Source organism: Suncus etruscus, chromosome 16 (genome assembly GCF_024139225.1).
Source record: "Suncus etruscus isolate mSunEtr1 chromosome 16, mSunEtr1.pri.cur, whole genome shotgun sequence".
Taxonomy (NCBI): domain Eukaryota; kingdom Metazoa; phylum Chordata; class Mammalia; order Eulipotyphla; family Soricidae; genus Suncus; species Suncus etruscus.
This window is the reverse complement of record NC_064863.1, coordinates 16,237,699-16,250,669: the sequence shown is the minus strand read 5'-3', so window position 1 is coordinate 16,250,669 and position 12,971 is coordinate 16,237,699. Positions and strand designations below refer to the sequence as shown.

General features: G+C 36.7%; 1 protein-coding gene across 1 annotated transcript in view; it reads right to left on the bottom strand.

Annotated features, from left to right (window-relative positions):
- SLIT2 (slit guidance ligand 2) overlaps positions 1 to 12,971 on the bottom strand; it is a 375,780-nt gene that overhangs the window by 65,868 nt on the left and 296,941 nt on the right. Inside the window, 2 exon segments of the mRNA XM_049789962.1 lie at positions 9,013 to 9,176; positions 12,662 to 12,733. Coding sequence (XP_049645919.1) covers positions 9,013 to 9,176; positions 12,662 to 12,733 — 236 coding nt within the window.

Genomic DNA, 12,971 nt, shown 5'->3' with positions numbered 1-12,971 from the left:
GTATTTGAGACAGACATTCTATTTCTCTCACTCACTACCATTGTCGTGATAGTTGTTATTAGTTAGTGTAGTTATTTCTCTAACTGTACTCACAACTCTTTGTGGTAAACTTCACATCATGGGCCAATCCTTTCAGCCAACAGGGACATTTTTTATTTTATTTGTTAAAGTTTGGGTTTCATGATTTCATTGTTGTTGACACTGGCTTGAATATTTAGTTCTGTCCTTTCTTAACACAACCAATACATCTGAGAAATCTTGGGCCTTGTCCTGATATTTCAAATGTGTTTTTCTCCTCCACCACTCATTTCCTTTCCTTCTCCAAACTATATTCAGGGGTCTAGAGTGTTCTCAACAACTCCCACTTTAAACCACTGCATTTCTTCATGAAGTTATTCTAAATATCACATATAAGTGAAATTATCCTGTATTTATCCTTCTTCTTCTGGCTTACTTAATTTAACATAATATCTTCGAGTTCCATCCATTTTGCTGCAAATTGCATGATTGCATAATTCTTAAAACTATGTAGCATTCCATTGTATATATGTCACATATCTTTATGAACCACTCATCTATTATTGGTCATCTAGGTTTATTCCAAGTCTCAGCCATTGTACTGAGTGCTGAAAAGTATACTGAGGTTCATACATCCTTTTGGATGAATGTTTTTTATGTCCTGGTTATAGATACCCCAAATCAGGATAGCTAGGTCATATGGCAACTCAATTCTGGGTTTACTGAGAACCTCCATTTGGGAAGCTTTCCGTAGAGGAAGGCTTCCATAGGGGTTGGACCAAATGGCATTCCCACCAGCAACACTAGTGTACTTTTTAAGCACTGTTATAAAACTTTATTTCAATTCAATTCTGTTCCTGTCATTCACTTATAAAATATTAAGTAAAAATGGATTTTATGCCAGCTTGGAGGCTAATGATATATAGTCTAATGTCAACCAAGTTTGTAAAAAAAAACCCTTAAAGTTCAATTATGGTAATATACAGACATCAATTAGAGAACAGAGCCACAGGAGGATAGAGGAAAGGAGAATGCCTATTTTGAAATGTGTTCTAAGTTTCTGTAGGTTTTCAAGGAAGAATATAGGAACTGAATGAAAATATAAATGCAATGTTCAGGAGATAATTCCTAATGAAACATTCAAAGTCACATATTAAAATTATTGAAACTTGAGATTAGCTTTAAACTAATCAGGAAAGAACACTAGTAGGCTAATATTAAAGAAAAAATGTGTCAGTAAAAGGAATAAAGAAAATAATCAAAGTGAGTGTACAGAGTGTGCTGTCATCCATCACCTTTTATAATAAAAAAGAGAAAACAATGACAACTGAAAACCATCATTGATGTTGGCTAGAGAGGTGTGCCTGCATCTTCCTCAGTAGAAGGGTGGACGTGGGTCTGGATGAGGAAGGGCTAAAATTCTTTACACTAGTATCAAACAAGTGGTGAAACAAAACCAAGGCAGCTTCTTTATCAGCCTAGGGATCACACAGGTTGGCAATTTACTACAAAAAAATAGTAATTTCAGGCCAGTAAGTAAATTTTTTCAGTCTCAATTAAGTGGGAAAGACATGTAGCTATTTTAGAGAATGCTTGTGCCAGATGTAAAATAATATTTTGAGGTGTTGGACCAAACCCAGTAGTTTTGAGGAGTTAATTCTGTCTAGACACTCAGAAATTGCTCTTGGCAAGCTTGGGGGACCATATGACATAGTTGGGATCAAACCCAGGGCAACTGCATGCAAGGCAAATGTTCTACTGATGGGCTATTGCTCTGGCCCTAGAAGTAAAATAATTGAACAGTAAATTAAATAGTTATTAGCATCTATTAGAGTGCACATATGAGAACACACTACCATTCCTTATTGTTTTCAAGCTGCAATGAGAAATAACCTTTACTTGCTTTAAAAAAATTTTTTTGTAACAGAAATCTGACTATATTCTTCAGCCAACTAATAAGCTCTACTCCCCCAAAGCTCTGCTTATTTTAACTATGTGCTAGTGATGCACAATTAGAAAAATGGGCAAATGACAACAGTTGAGTGGCTAACGAAACTGTGGTATTACTACACAATGGAATACTATGCAGTCGTTATAAAAATGAAGTCATGAAATATGCTTTTGCATGGATGGACATAGAGATTATTATGCTAAGTGAAATGATTCAGAGGGAGGATGATAAACATAAAATAATCTTTCATCTGTAGGATATAAGGAAACTAAAAAGACAGTGTGGGGATGATATCCAGAAACAATAGAAATGAGGATTAGGAAGATCAGTCCATGGGAGGAAGCATGCCACAAAAAGCATAAATTATGTTTAGAGTAGAGAAGGGTCTAGATTGAAAAGAATCTTCATGGCATCCCCTTCATCAGCAGTAGTGCAAAGCACAAGGTTAAAAAAGAAAAGAGAGAGAGGTGGGTGGGAGGGAAACTGTGAACTCTTGGTGGGGAATGCATACTAGTGAAGACTGTTATACATTGTATGACTGTAACCAATCATGCACAACTTTATTTGTAAAAAAAATTGTATTATGAACAATCTTATAACCATAGTGGTTGAGTTAAAAGAATGAAAAAAGGGCAAATAATTTAATCAAATTCTCAATGATGATTCAAAATGTATCTAAGGATTAAAATATTTAGGATATCTAGTTCTGACAAAATATTTTACTGCTTTTGTGCTTTATGTACTGCTCCACGCATGATTGCTGACAATACTAACCCTAAATTGGCCACAAAATATATGACTCCCAGTTTGTCCAGAAATCACACCCACCACCCTATCACAATCTCAGCAAAAGGAAGCTGATGATCTTGAGGTGGTAAACAAAGATAATGGAATAATAATGGATAATAATGGAATGCTACTTTTGAGATGGGGAATCTTCCATCAGGAATTTCACAGTTCAGGGGGGAATCTAAGACTACATGTTTGGTGGTAAAATGTTGGCCATCTTGTGATCTATGGGCCTCCAATTACTTTGGTCCTTTGCCACCCTTGAGGAAGGATGCAATGACACACTTTGAGCACCTCTTCTCTTCCTTTCCATGTGCTCCAGCTAACTGGACACCTACCATCTGGATCACTTCCCTTCTCATATTCTTGTCTACTTCCATTGGATAAAACATTACATTTTCATATTTCAGAGTTCCCAATGGCCTGAGGTACTAGATCAGTATAAGTGGACAATTCTTTAAGAGTCTTGTTTGAAAATATATTATTATAAACAGATACAATTTTATGTTCTATTGATCTATTTAAATTTTTTTGTTAGAAGAATAGAAGCTCCTTAAGGATAGGATTTTCTTTCTGTTCTGTTTATTACTGCATACTCAAAATCTTGGAACTTGGGGCTGGTGAGATAGCATGGAGGTAGGGTATTTGCCTTTCATGCAGAAGGATGGTGGTTCAAATCCTAGCACCACATGGTCCTCTGAGCCTACCAGGAGCGATTTATGAGTGTAGAGCCAGAAGTACCCCTGAGCACTGCCGGATGTGACCCAAAAAACCCCCCCAAAAATTCTTGAAACTCAATCTATATTTATGAATTATATATGGGATATGCCCTTTATTTTCAAAGACCTCACTCCTTAGCATATTAAGTGTCCCACGAATACCTGCCAATAGTAATTCAGTGGTCTCTGTAGTTAAATATTTCTGAACCAAGAGTAATACAAAATTATCAGAAATTAAAATTCGAATAGCATGCTGACCTTCTCAATAAGCACTTGGATAAGTCAAAGGCTGCTTTATTGCAGACTCCTTGATCACTCTGACTTCAGCTGACATTTAGAAGATGAGAATAGAATATATAGGTTAAAAAGTCAAGTCATAACCATCTGCTTCAAACTCAAGAATGAGATTATTTGAATGTTAATTATTCCCTGATCATCATGCCAATAGCTTACTTTATTTCTATTATATAACATACTAATTATGAAGTGAAGCCATTGAGAAAATACTCTAAACTATGTAGGAAAGAACTGCATGGAAAACATTAATTAATCAAAATAACAAGAGAGTCTTTCCCCGTAAAGAAAATATTTAAACTATATTTAAATATGACTATGTAAACATATCTCCAAACAAGAGTATTTTACTTTTTTTTGTAATTTGTAGTTACATATTTAAAACCTTAATATTTGGAGTATATAGTTACATGATTTTCATGAAATAAAATACATTAAAGGGCATAATATGGGGAAGTTTGATTAAAATATAAAATCTCAGATGATGAAATATTTAAATCAGCATCTATTACTGTTTTCAATCTTAGAGAGCATGTAAATATAAAAAGACATTCGACATTTCCTAGTGCAATTGATTTTAATTAATAGATCCTTCTACTTGTTTTTTATGAGAAAACATGTCCAGTGACTGATGAGAGGGCAAATAGTTAAACTTTCTAAATATGCTTCCACAATAGTAACTTGTTGGGTGACTTGTTTATATTGATTTGTTTATATTGATGACTTGTCTTGAGGATATTTTTATGAAAAATTCTAACATAAATGGTAGTATCAAGGTCTGGAGTTGGCGTTTAAATGCAGGCACCCTCTCTATCAACAAAGTGACTCTAAACAAAATCATCTAATTTCCCTAAATAATATTTCCCCATTAAAATGGGGAAAATAGGAGCTCATACTATAGGAATGATGTATAATTAAAGGTAATAACTGACGAAAAAGTCTCAAGTATTCAAACCTCTCAATACTCAGTTCTTGTTGTAAACATTAGTAATAAAAGTAACATGTAATATAAGTAATAGGAGTAATGGTAGTAAAAGCAATAGCAGTAGTATTAGAGATACAGAATCAATAATCATTCATCTTTAATTAAAGATAATAAAAATTCATAATAGTTCAGCACTACTGAGATAATGCTGACAAAGAATATCAGAGTTCCAATGTTTGTGATCACTATAAAATTATATTCTAGTATATAAATCCTAAAGAGTGTTCAATGCAATGGCATTGCTTTGTTGAGTTCTTATAGTTTATCCTCCTTGCCAACTGGCCATCACTCATGAGGTCTGCTACCCAGTATCAAGTCTACCTTACAATAGTTGTCATCTGTTGATTTGATAACTTAAGATAATTATCTGTTTGATAACCAGTAACAAGTCTACCTTATAAAGATGTCAACTGCTGATTTAATAACTTGAGAATATTGAACTGAACAACCATGCCTGAACTGAGACGTCTATAAAGTCTTCTGTCATCTTTCAATCACCAAGTCTCAGCATAACCATGTTTTGGAGGCCTACAAGACCCTACAATACATCTTATAGAAAATCTAAACACAATGTGATCCTCAGACGTATTTGCTTATCTGAATAGCTGACTTAGATATACTTGTACCTTTCAGCCATTTTTAGCAACCTTCCTGTAACATAATCTAGATTAATATGCATGTTTCTGTAGGGTGGCCATTAGTCACATCCATCCTTTTAGGTTTACATTGAAATAAAAATTAAAAAGAAAAATCCCCCCCTCCCAGGTAAAATAGTTAAATTTTAATTCTTCTCAGTGCAGGCATGGGACACTGTTGTCACAAGATCTAGCTAGAACATTTATCTTCAGCCTAAGCCTATTTCAATTTGTGTCACAAGAAATAACAGTATTCTGTTGACATTCAATTTAAAAAGACAAAATGTATGGGTTAAATCATGAGTTAAATAGTTATTAGGGGTGCGTGTATGTATGTATTCACTGAAATCCTGAGAACACTTAATATATAACATAAATTCTGTTGCTCAGTACAATGCAATATAAGGATGTCACTTTCCTCAATTGTGTGTTGCATAAAATTTAGTTTTTTTATTTTTCTTATTTTTAGACCAGACCCGGTGATGCTCAGGAATTACTCCTGGCTATGCTCTCAGAAATCACTCCTGGTTTAAGGGACACTGGGGATCAAACTGGGGTCCATCTTAGGCTAGCGCTTGCAAGGCAGACACCATACCTCTAGCGCCACCATGCCAGCCCCACCAAATTTAATTTTTAAGAAAAATAATCTCTAATCATCTTCAGCTTCGGACAGTAAGGAAAGAAGATAAGCACTAGCAATTTGCAGAATGGAATATGAGTATTCTGCATATAGTGAAGTAATAGTTGGAAATATTTTGACATCCCAAATAATCTCTCTAATACCAGCCTGAATAATAAAAACAGGGAAGTTTCTGCGCCTCATTATCCTCCCTTTATCCTTTGACAACTGTCTTGGCTCTTCCAAGAGATGATGTACTGTATTTTTTCATAATATTAGACATACTTTTTTCCACAAAAGTACATTGTATGGAGTGAATGCTGCCTGGAGCTGAAGCCTGAGTGCAGGGGAGGAGGACATCTAAAAACTACTTATGGTTTAGGTGCATCTTTATAGAGTGACAAATATGATATATGATAATTCTTATGCTCCTAATATTCATGTGAAGCCCTGCTCCTAAGAAATAGCTCGAGTAACTAAAAATGAGTCTAAAACACTGGAGATTTTAAAGACTTGAAATATCTATCTATGCATTGTCTATGTAATCTAAATTTTAGTTCTCATAAACCATTAATATGTTGACAATTATAATGTCCAACTATAATGTCCTTGATGACACCAACTCAATAATATGAAATCTTGAAGCACTTACAGTTTTTTGATGAAAAGAATCTTAAAGAAATTCAGAATTAGCTATGATATTTAGATTCTGCCAAACACATTTCAAAGAATAATAGAAGAGCTATGTTGTAAAAACATCAATATTATAATACTCTGCAAATGGCATCTTTGGCAAAGATTTAGAGTTACACGAAAAGTGTTTGTAATGCTAATTTGAAAAAAGGTTGGAAGGGAATATGGAAAATTCATTCTTGTATATTAATTCAGTGTCCCACATCATTTCTTTACTTCTTTAAAAAAACATTCACCTGCCTTAAGTGTTCCCAGTACATAAATAAGGCAGCATGTTTTACTTACATCCAACCAAGAAATGGTTCCCTCACCCCATTTTTGAGGAGTAATCGCCAAATATAATTGTAGATATTTAATGCATGTGACATGATGATTCTACTTGTAGGTAAATTGTGGAATGATTACTAAGGTCAAGATGATTAACACATCCATCAACTCAGAGAAACGTGCATGCGTGTGCTACCTGGCATCCTGAAAATATTACAGGTACCATGCTGTCACTTCTAAGTAAGAAACAACATAGTACTAACTTCGGCTGTCATGCCACACATAAGATCCTTAGAGTTCACTCTTTTTCAAATGAACACTTCGTGTTCCCTTTAACTTCCCTTTTAACTACTTGTCTCTATTTTATCTTTCATTAGAATATCCAAGTTTTTCTGTTTGTCTTTTCAAGTCCACATATCAAATAACTCATCTCATTTTAACAGAATCCTTCACTATCTCAACCTTCACGAGGAAATGGAGACCAGGGCTGGTTAACTCTTAAAAGCACTATTGGAAAGGGAGCAATAGGGGGCCAGAGCATAGCTGGTAGAGCTTTTGCCTTGTATGCAGCTGACCTGGGTTCGATCCCTGAGTCCCATCTGGTCCCCAAAGACTCCAGGAGTGATTTCTGAGTGCAAAGCCATGAATAATCCGCGTTGTGCCGCTGGTTGTGGCACCAAACCCAAAACAAATAAGTAATAAACAAAAATAACAAACACACAAATAAAAAAAAACTATTGGAGAAAGGTTGGGGCTTTAGCCTAGGCTCAAACATCATGGCCTTTTGTGGCAATCTGCAGAGCAAATACTTCTATTTTGATTATTTTCCTATCTAAAAGCACAAGACATGCATCTTTCAGCACTGTCTGCAAGGCTTTGGAAAGCAAAAGGCCCTTGTCCATACTACACAGTAGACACAATTTCACTTTACATATTAAAAAAAGAACACATTGAGGGGCCGGAGAGATAGTATGGAGGTAAGGCATTTGCCTTTCATGCAGAAGGTTGGTGGTTTGAATCCCGGCATCCCTTATGGTCCCCCAAGCCTGCCAGGAGAAATTTCTGAGTGTAGAGCCAGGAGTAACTCCTGAGCGCTGCCAGATGTGTTCCCCCCCCCAAAAAAAAAACACATTGATAAACATTTTCTAACTATTCAGAATTTTCAGGAATTTATCTTCTCCATTTAAGAGTTTTAAGAGCATCTCTTAATTATAACAAAGAGTATATTGATTCCTCTGGAAACATCTGCAAATTACAAACAATAGGGGCCTTCTTTTATCCCATTTTTTGGGTAAAAAAAACCTAAATACAACTGTTTGACTAGAAAAAGCAGGACATATTTAAGAAAAAGCAAGTTTAACTGTGGTCATTGTAATTAGTAGTTCATTGTTGCTCTTCTTAAAGAAAAAATGATGCTCTTTAGAATTCACAAGGACATAATTCAAGGGACGTGAGGGTCCAAAAAAGCGAGTGTCCACACTACATTAGGAAGGCACTGGAGATGAACGGGAAGACCCAAAGCTGCCCAGTCTCAGGTTGTCACAGAAATGGGATTTTCAGAAATTATATAGCCTTCTCCATTTTTTCTCTTTTTTTTTTAGAACAAGTGCTTTTTTTTTATCAAAGTGGATTACATATCTTTCATAGTAATATTTTAGGTACATATTAACATTGACTTCTCCATTTCCAATAGATCCGTTTCCAATAGACTATTTTTGAGATGTATTTGGGAAGCTTGTTTCTTGCCTTGGTCTCCTCACTTTTTGTCCAAGCACAGGGAGAAACTGTAATTATTCATTGGGACTTCTCAGCAAGTGTGTTTTGAGACCTTCTTTTCTTTTTTTTTTTTTTTATTAATTAATATCTTTATTTCAACACCTTGGTTACAAACATGATTGTGGTTGGGTTTCAGTCATGTAAAGAACATCCCCATTCATCAGTGCAACATTCCCATCACCAATGTCCCAACTCTCCCTCCTCCTTATTTTCACATGCTAACATTAGTGCTTATTTGAGAAGCAAGAAAGAATTGAAAATCATACCTTGACAGGTGAATTTTTTTGAGGGTGTGGTGAGTAACAGTTTATCTGCCATTTCTCCTGGCCCAGCACAGCGAGCGATTCCGGGTTCCTTATATTCTGACTTTACCCAGTCGGATAACCACTGCATGTTACAGTCACAGTAAAGAGGGTTGGCACCAATGGCTCTGGAAAACAACACCACAAAAGCAAACACACACATACACACACACATACACACAAGTATGGAAGCGCTGTTATTTCCTAAGGGAACATAACTCTGTGTGATGCCCAATAGAAAACCACTAGAGGTTTACTGATACTAAAAAGTTTGGAGGAAATAAAGACACTGGGGACTTTTCCAGTTTCCTAAATTTTGTGCATCTGAGACTGACACAAACTATAACACTTTCCTTTGTTTTGCAAGGGCTCCTTGTAATCTCAGAGGCAGGCTTATGTTGGATACACATATATGCTAAATGCAAAAGAATCTCTCCCTCCCTCACTTGTCATTTATTAAGAAATCAATTGCTAAACCACCTTTTGGGGACCCAATAATGATACCACAAGTATTTGAATTTCAAAAAATTTTTATGCAAAAAAAATAAATAATTCATTCATGTTTGACTTTTCATCTGAAATGCTATTGACCAGAATTATTAACAAAGATGTGGAACTGGAGGTTATGCTTCCCCTCCCCCTGGGAATGCTTGTTTAAGCCAGTTTAGGCCTGTAGGTAGTTAGATGCAAGTGGTTGGATAAGGTAGGAAAGAATCCTCAGAATTTAGTTGATATGGCTACAAAGACAAGAAAGAGTATAAAGATTTTTTTCATATAAATATGAAATCTTTCATAGAGGTATAAGGCTAATTCACCACATTCTTCACCTGTAATTTCACTAACTTACAATCCCTCCATTAAATTTCTTTTCTTTTCTTTTCTTTTTTTTTTTTGTTTTTGGTTTTTGGGCCACAGGGTTACTCCTGGCTGTCTGCTCATAAATAGCTCCTGGCAGGCACAGGGGACCACATGGGACACCGGGATTCGAACCAACCACCTTTGGTACTGGATCGGCTGCTTGCAAGGCAAACGCCGCTGTGCTATCTCTCTGGGCCCCAAAAGCCATTAAATTTCTTATCTTAAAACCATGATTCCACTCATGCCAGTGGTAGTAATAATGGAAAAAGCAAACAAGATCACTAATAGTTGACATATACTGACAATGACTATATGTACAACTGTGTTAAACCATTTACATAAATGACCTCATTTTTATCCCAAATAGCTCTCTGAGATCAATATAATCAATAACACATTTTATAGATTAAGAAATTAAGGCTATAGAAGGCATAAATGGGCACATAAATATGTCAAACTTTTTTTTTTTGGTTTTTCGGGCCACACCCGTTTGATGCTCAGGGGTTACTCCTGGCTAAGCGCTCAGAAATTGCCCCTGGCTTGGGGGGACCATATGGGACGCCGGGGGATCGAACCGTAGTCCTTCCTTGGCTAGCGCTTGCAAGGCAGACATCTTATCTCTAGTGCCATCTCTCCGGCCCCAATATGTCAAACTTTGAGCATAAATTGTAAAGGCAAAAAGCAAACTTGTTAAAAATGAGATTAATTCTGAATGTCATCAACTTCAGATAGTAATGTTTATATGTAGATAGTTTAAGAAAAATGAAGTTCATTATTTTATTAAAAACCACTCCCTAAAAAGCGGCTGAATGAGAACTGTTTCAACTGTAACAGTTTAAGTAGCAGTTTTAATTGTAATACTGAATACGCTTCTGTCACATGTCTTTAATCATCAAATGAATAAGCAACATGATGTTTAAACCTTCTGAAGTCATCTCTGCTAACAGTTGCTAAGTTGTGACACTGCTAGGGAATGCAATGGCAAAGGGAATGGGCAGAGATCTTGATGGAATTAGGATGTAAAATGCAGACACAGGAAGTATATGGTAGAACAGACAACATGAACAAGAAGAGACATGTTGTATCACTGCTGATTGGAGAGTGTGTCTGTGTGTGTGTGGAAGGGAGGGTCAGGAAAAGAAAGTTCCTATTGCTCCTGCAGGTCTTTCCTTACACAGTTCCCTCCAACCATCATCTTCACACTAGCACAATGGCTATTCCTTCCTTCCTCCCTCCCTTCCATCCTCCCTTCCATCCTTCCTCTCTCCCTATCTCCTCCTTCCTTCCTTCCTTTCTCCCTCCCTCCCTTCCTTCCTTCCTTCCTTCCTTCCTTCCTTCCTTCCTTCCTTCCTTCCTTCCTTCCTTCCTTCCTTCCTTCCTTCCTCCCTTACTCTTTCCCTCCCTCCCTCCCTCCCTCCTTCCTTCCTTTCTCCCTCCCTCCCTTCCATCCTTCCTTTCTCCCTCTGTCCCTTCCATCCTTCCTTCCTTTCTCCCTCCCACCCTTCCATCTTCCCTTCCTTTCTCCCTCCCTCTCTTCCATCCTTCCTTCCTTTCTCCCTCCCTCCCTTCCTTTCTCCCTCTCCCTCCCTTCCTCTCCCTCCCTCCCTTCCTTCCTTCCTTCCTCTCCCTTCCTCCCTCCCTTCCTCCCTTCCTCTCCCTTCCTCCCTCCCTTCCTCCCTTCCTCCCTTCCTCCCTTCCTCTCCCTTCCTTCCTCCCTCCCTTCCTCTCCCTTCCTTCCTCCCTCCCTTCCTCTCCCTTCCTCCCTCCTTCCCTCCCTCCCTCCCTCCCTCCCTTCCTTCCTTCCTTCCTTCCTTCCTTCCTTCCTTCCTTCCTTCCTTCCTTCCTTCCTTCCTTCCTTCCTTCCTTCCTTCCTTCCTTCCTTCCTTCCTCTTCTCTCCATCCCTTCATCCTTCCCTCCCTCCATAAGGCAAATTCAGATAAAATGTAATTTATTTTTTGGTCCTAAACTAATACCATCAACCTTTACCCATTTTCTAAACTTAATTTTCTAAACTTAATTTTTTAGGGTATGGTAAGCTTTGCGGAAAAAACAAAGTCAGGAGAAATATGTGAGGGAACCTCTCTTGGCAAACTAGGACTCTAGGAAGTGAATTCAAGTAATGACAGATTATTGCCACAAGGTGGCGTCAAATTCAGCCTGACCTAAGAAGGTTTTTTGTTTTAAGATATCCAGGTACTTGCAAATCTGCCATGACCTTAAATTTTACAGGTCAAAATAAAAACCAAAGATATTCTCAAGTGACTTTTGGATACCATTTATCACATACTTTGAAACTGTTCTTATCGTACTTCTGAAAAGTACAGAGAAAAACTGCACCATCATTCAATAAATCAGTATTCACAGTTTTCTCCTACCAATTAAAAATGCTATAAAGTCTGCTCAGGATCCTTACTCAGTACCTTTGTAATATTTGAGTACAATTTTGTAAATGAATTAATTAAGCTGGAGCAAATCAGGATAGGCTTCAGGGAGGAAGTGATACATGTACTTAACTTCTTAGAAGAGTAAGGAATTGACTAGGAAATAAGGGTCTCATGTTAGTAGGAATAGACTCTTCTAGATAAAGTCCGGAAGATTACTATGTAATCTTGTATTTAGGTTGAAAATATTTGTATTAAAATTTTAAATATAATATGTTGCAACTATAAAAAGGATAAAAGAAGATTGTTCATTCCAAACTCACTTGTCAAGAAATCTCGACCCCCACCCCATATTCATGAATAAGATACTCACAGGTGTGATAAGGCAGAAAGATCATTAAAAGCGCCTTCAGGTACAGCAGAAATATCATTTCCATGTAAAGAACTAAAAGCAAGAAAAAGAAAACTCAAATTTTACGTAACTTATGATACTCAAAAAAAAAATCTCCTTCCGAGTGCGAGAATTTAGTTTAAATTATGCATTTTGAACCTGGACACATACAATGTCAACTCAAAAATATTACTGGCAAAATAAGGTATGAATTTAGAAAAACAACATTAGTTATTGTTGGCATAATAGGTACCAATTTGGAAAACCGTGTTAGTTGTTCCATTATATAATA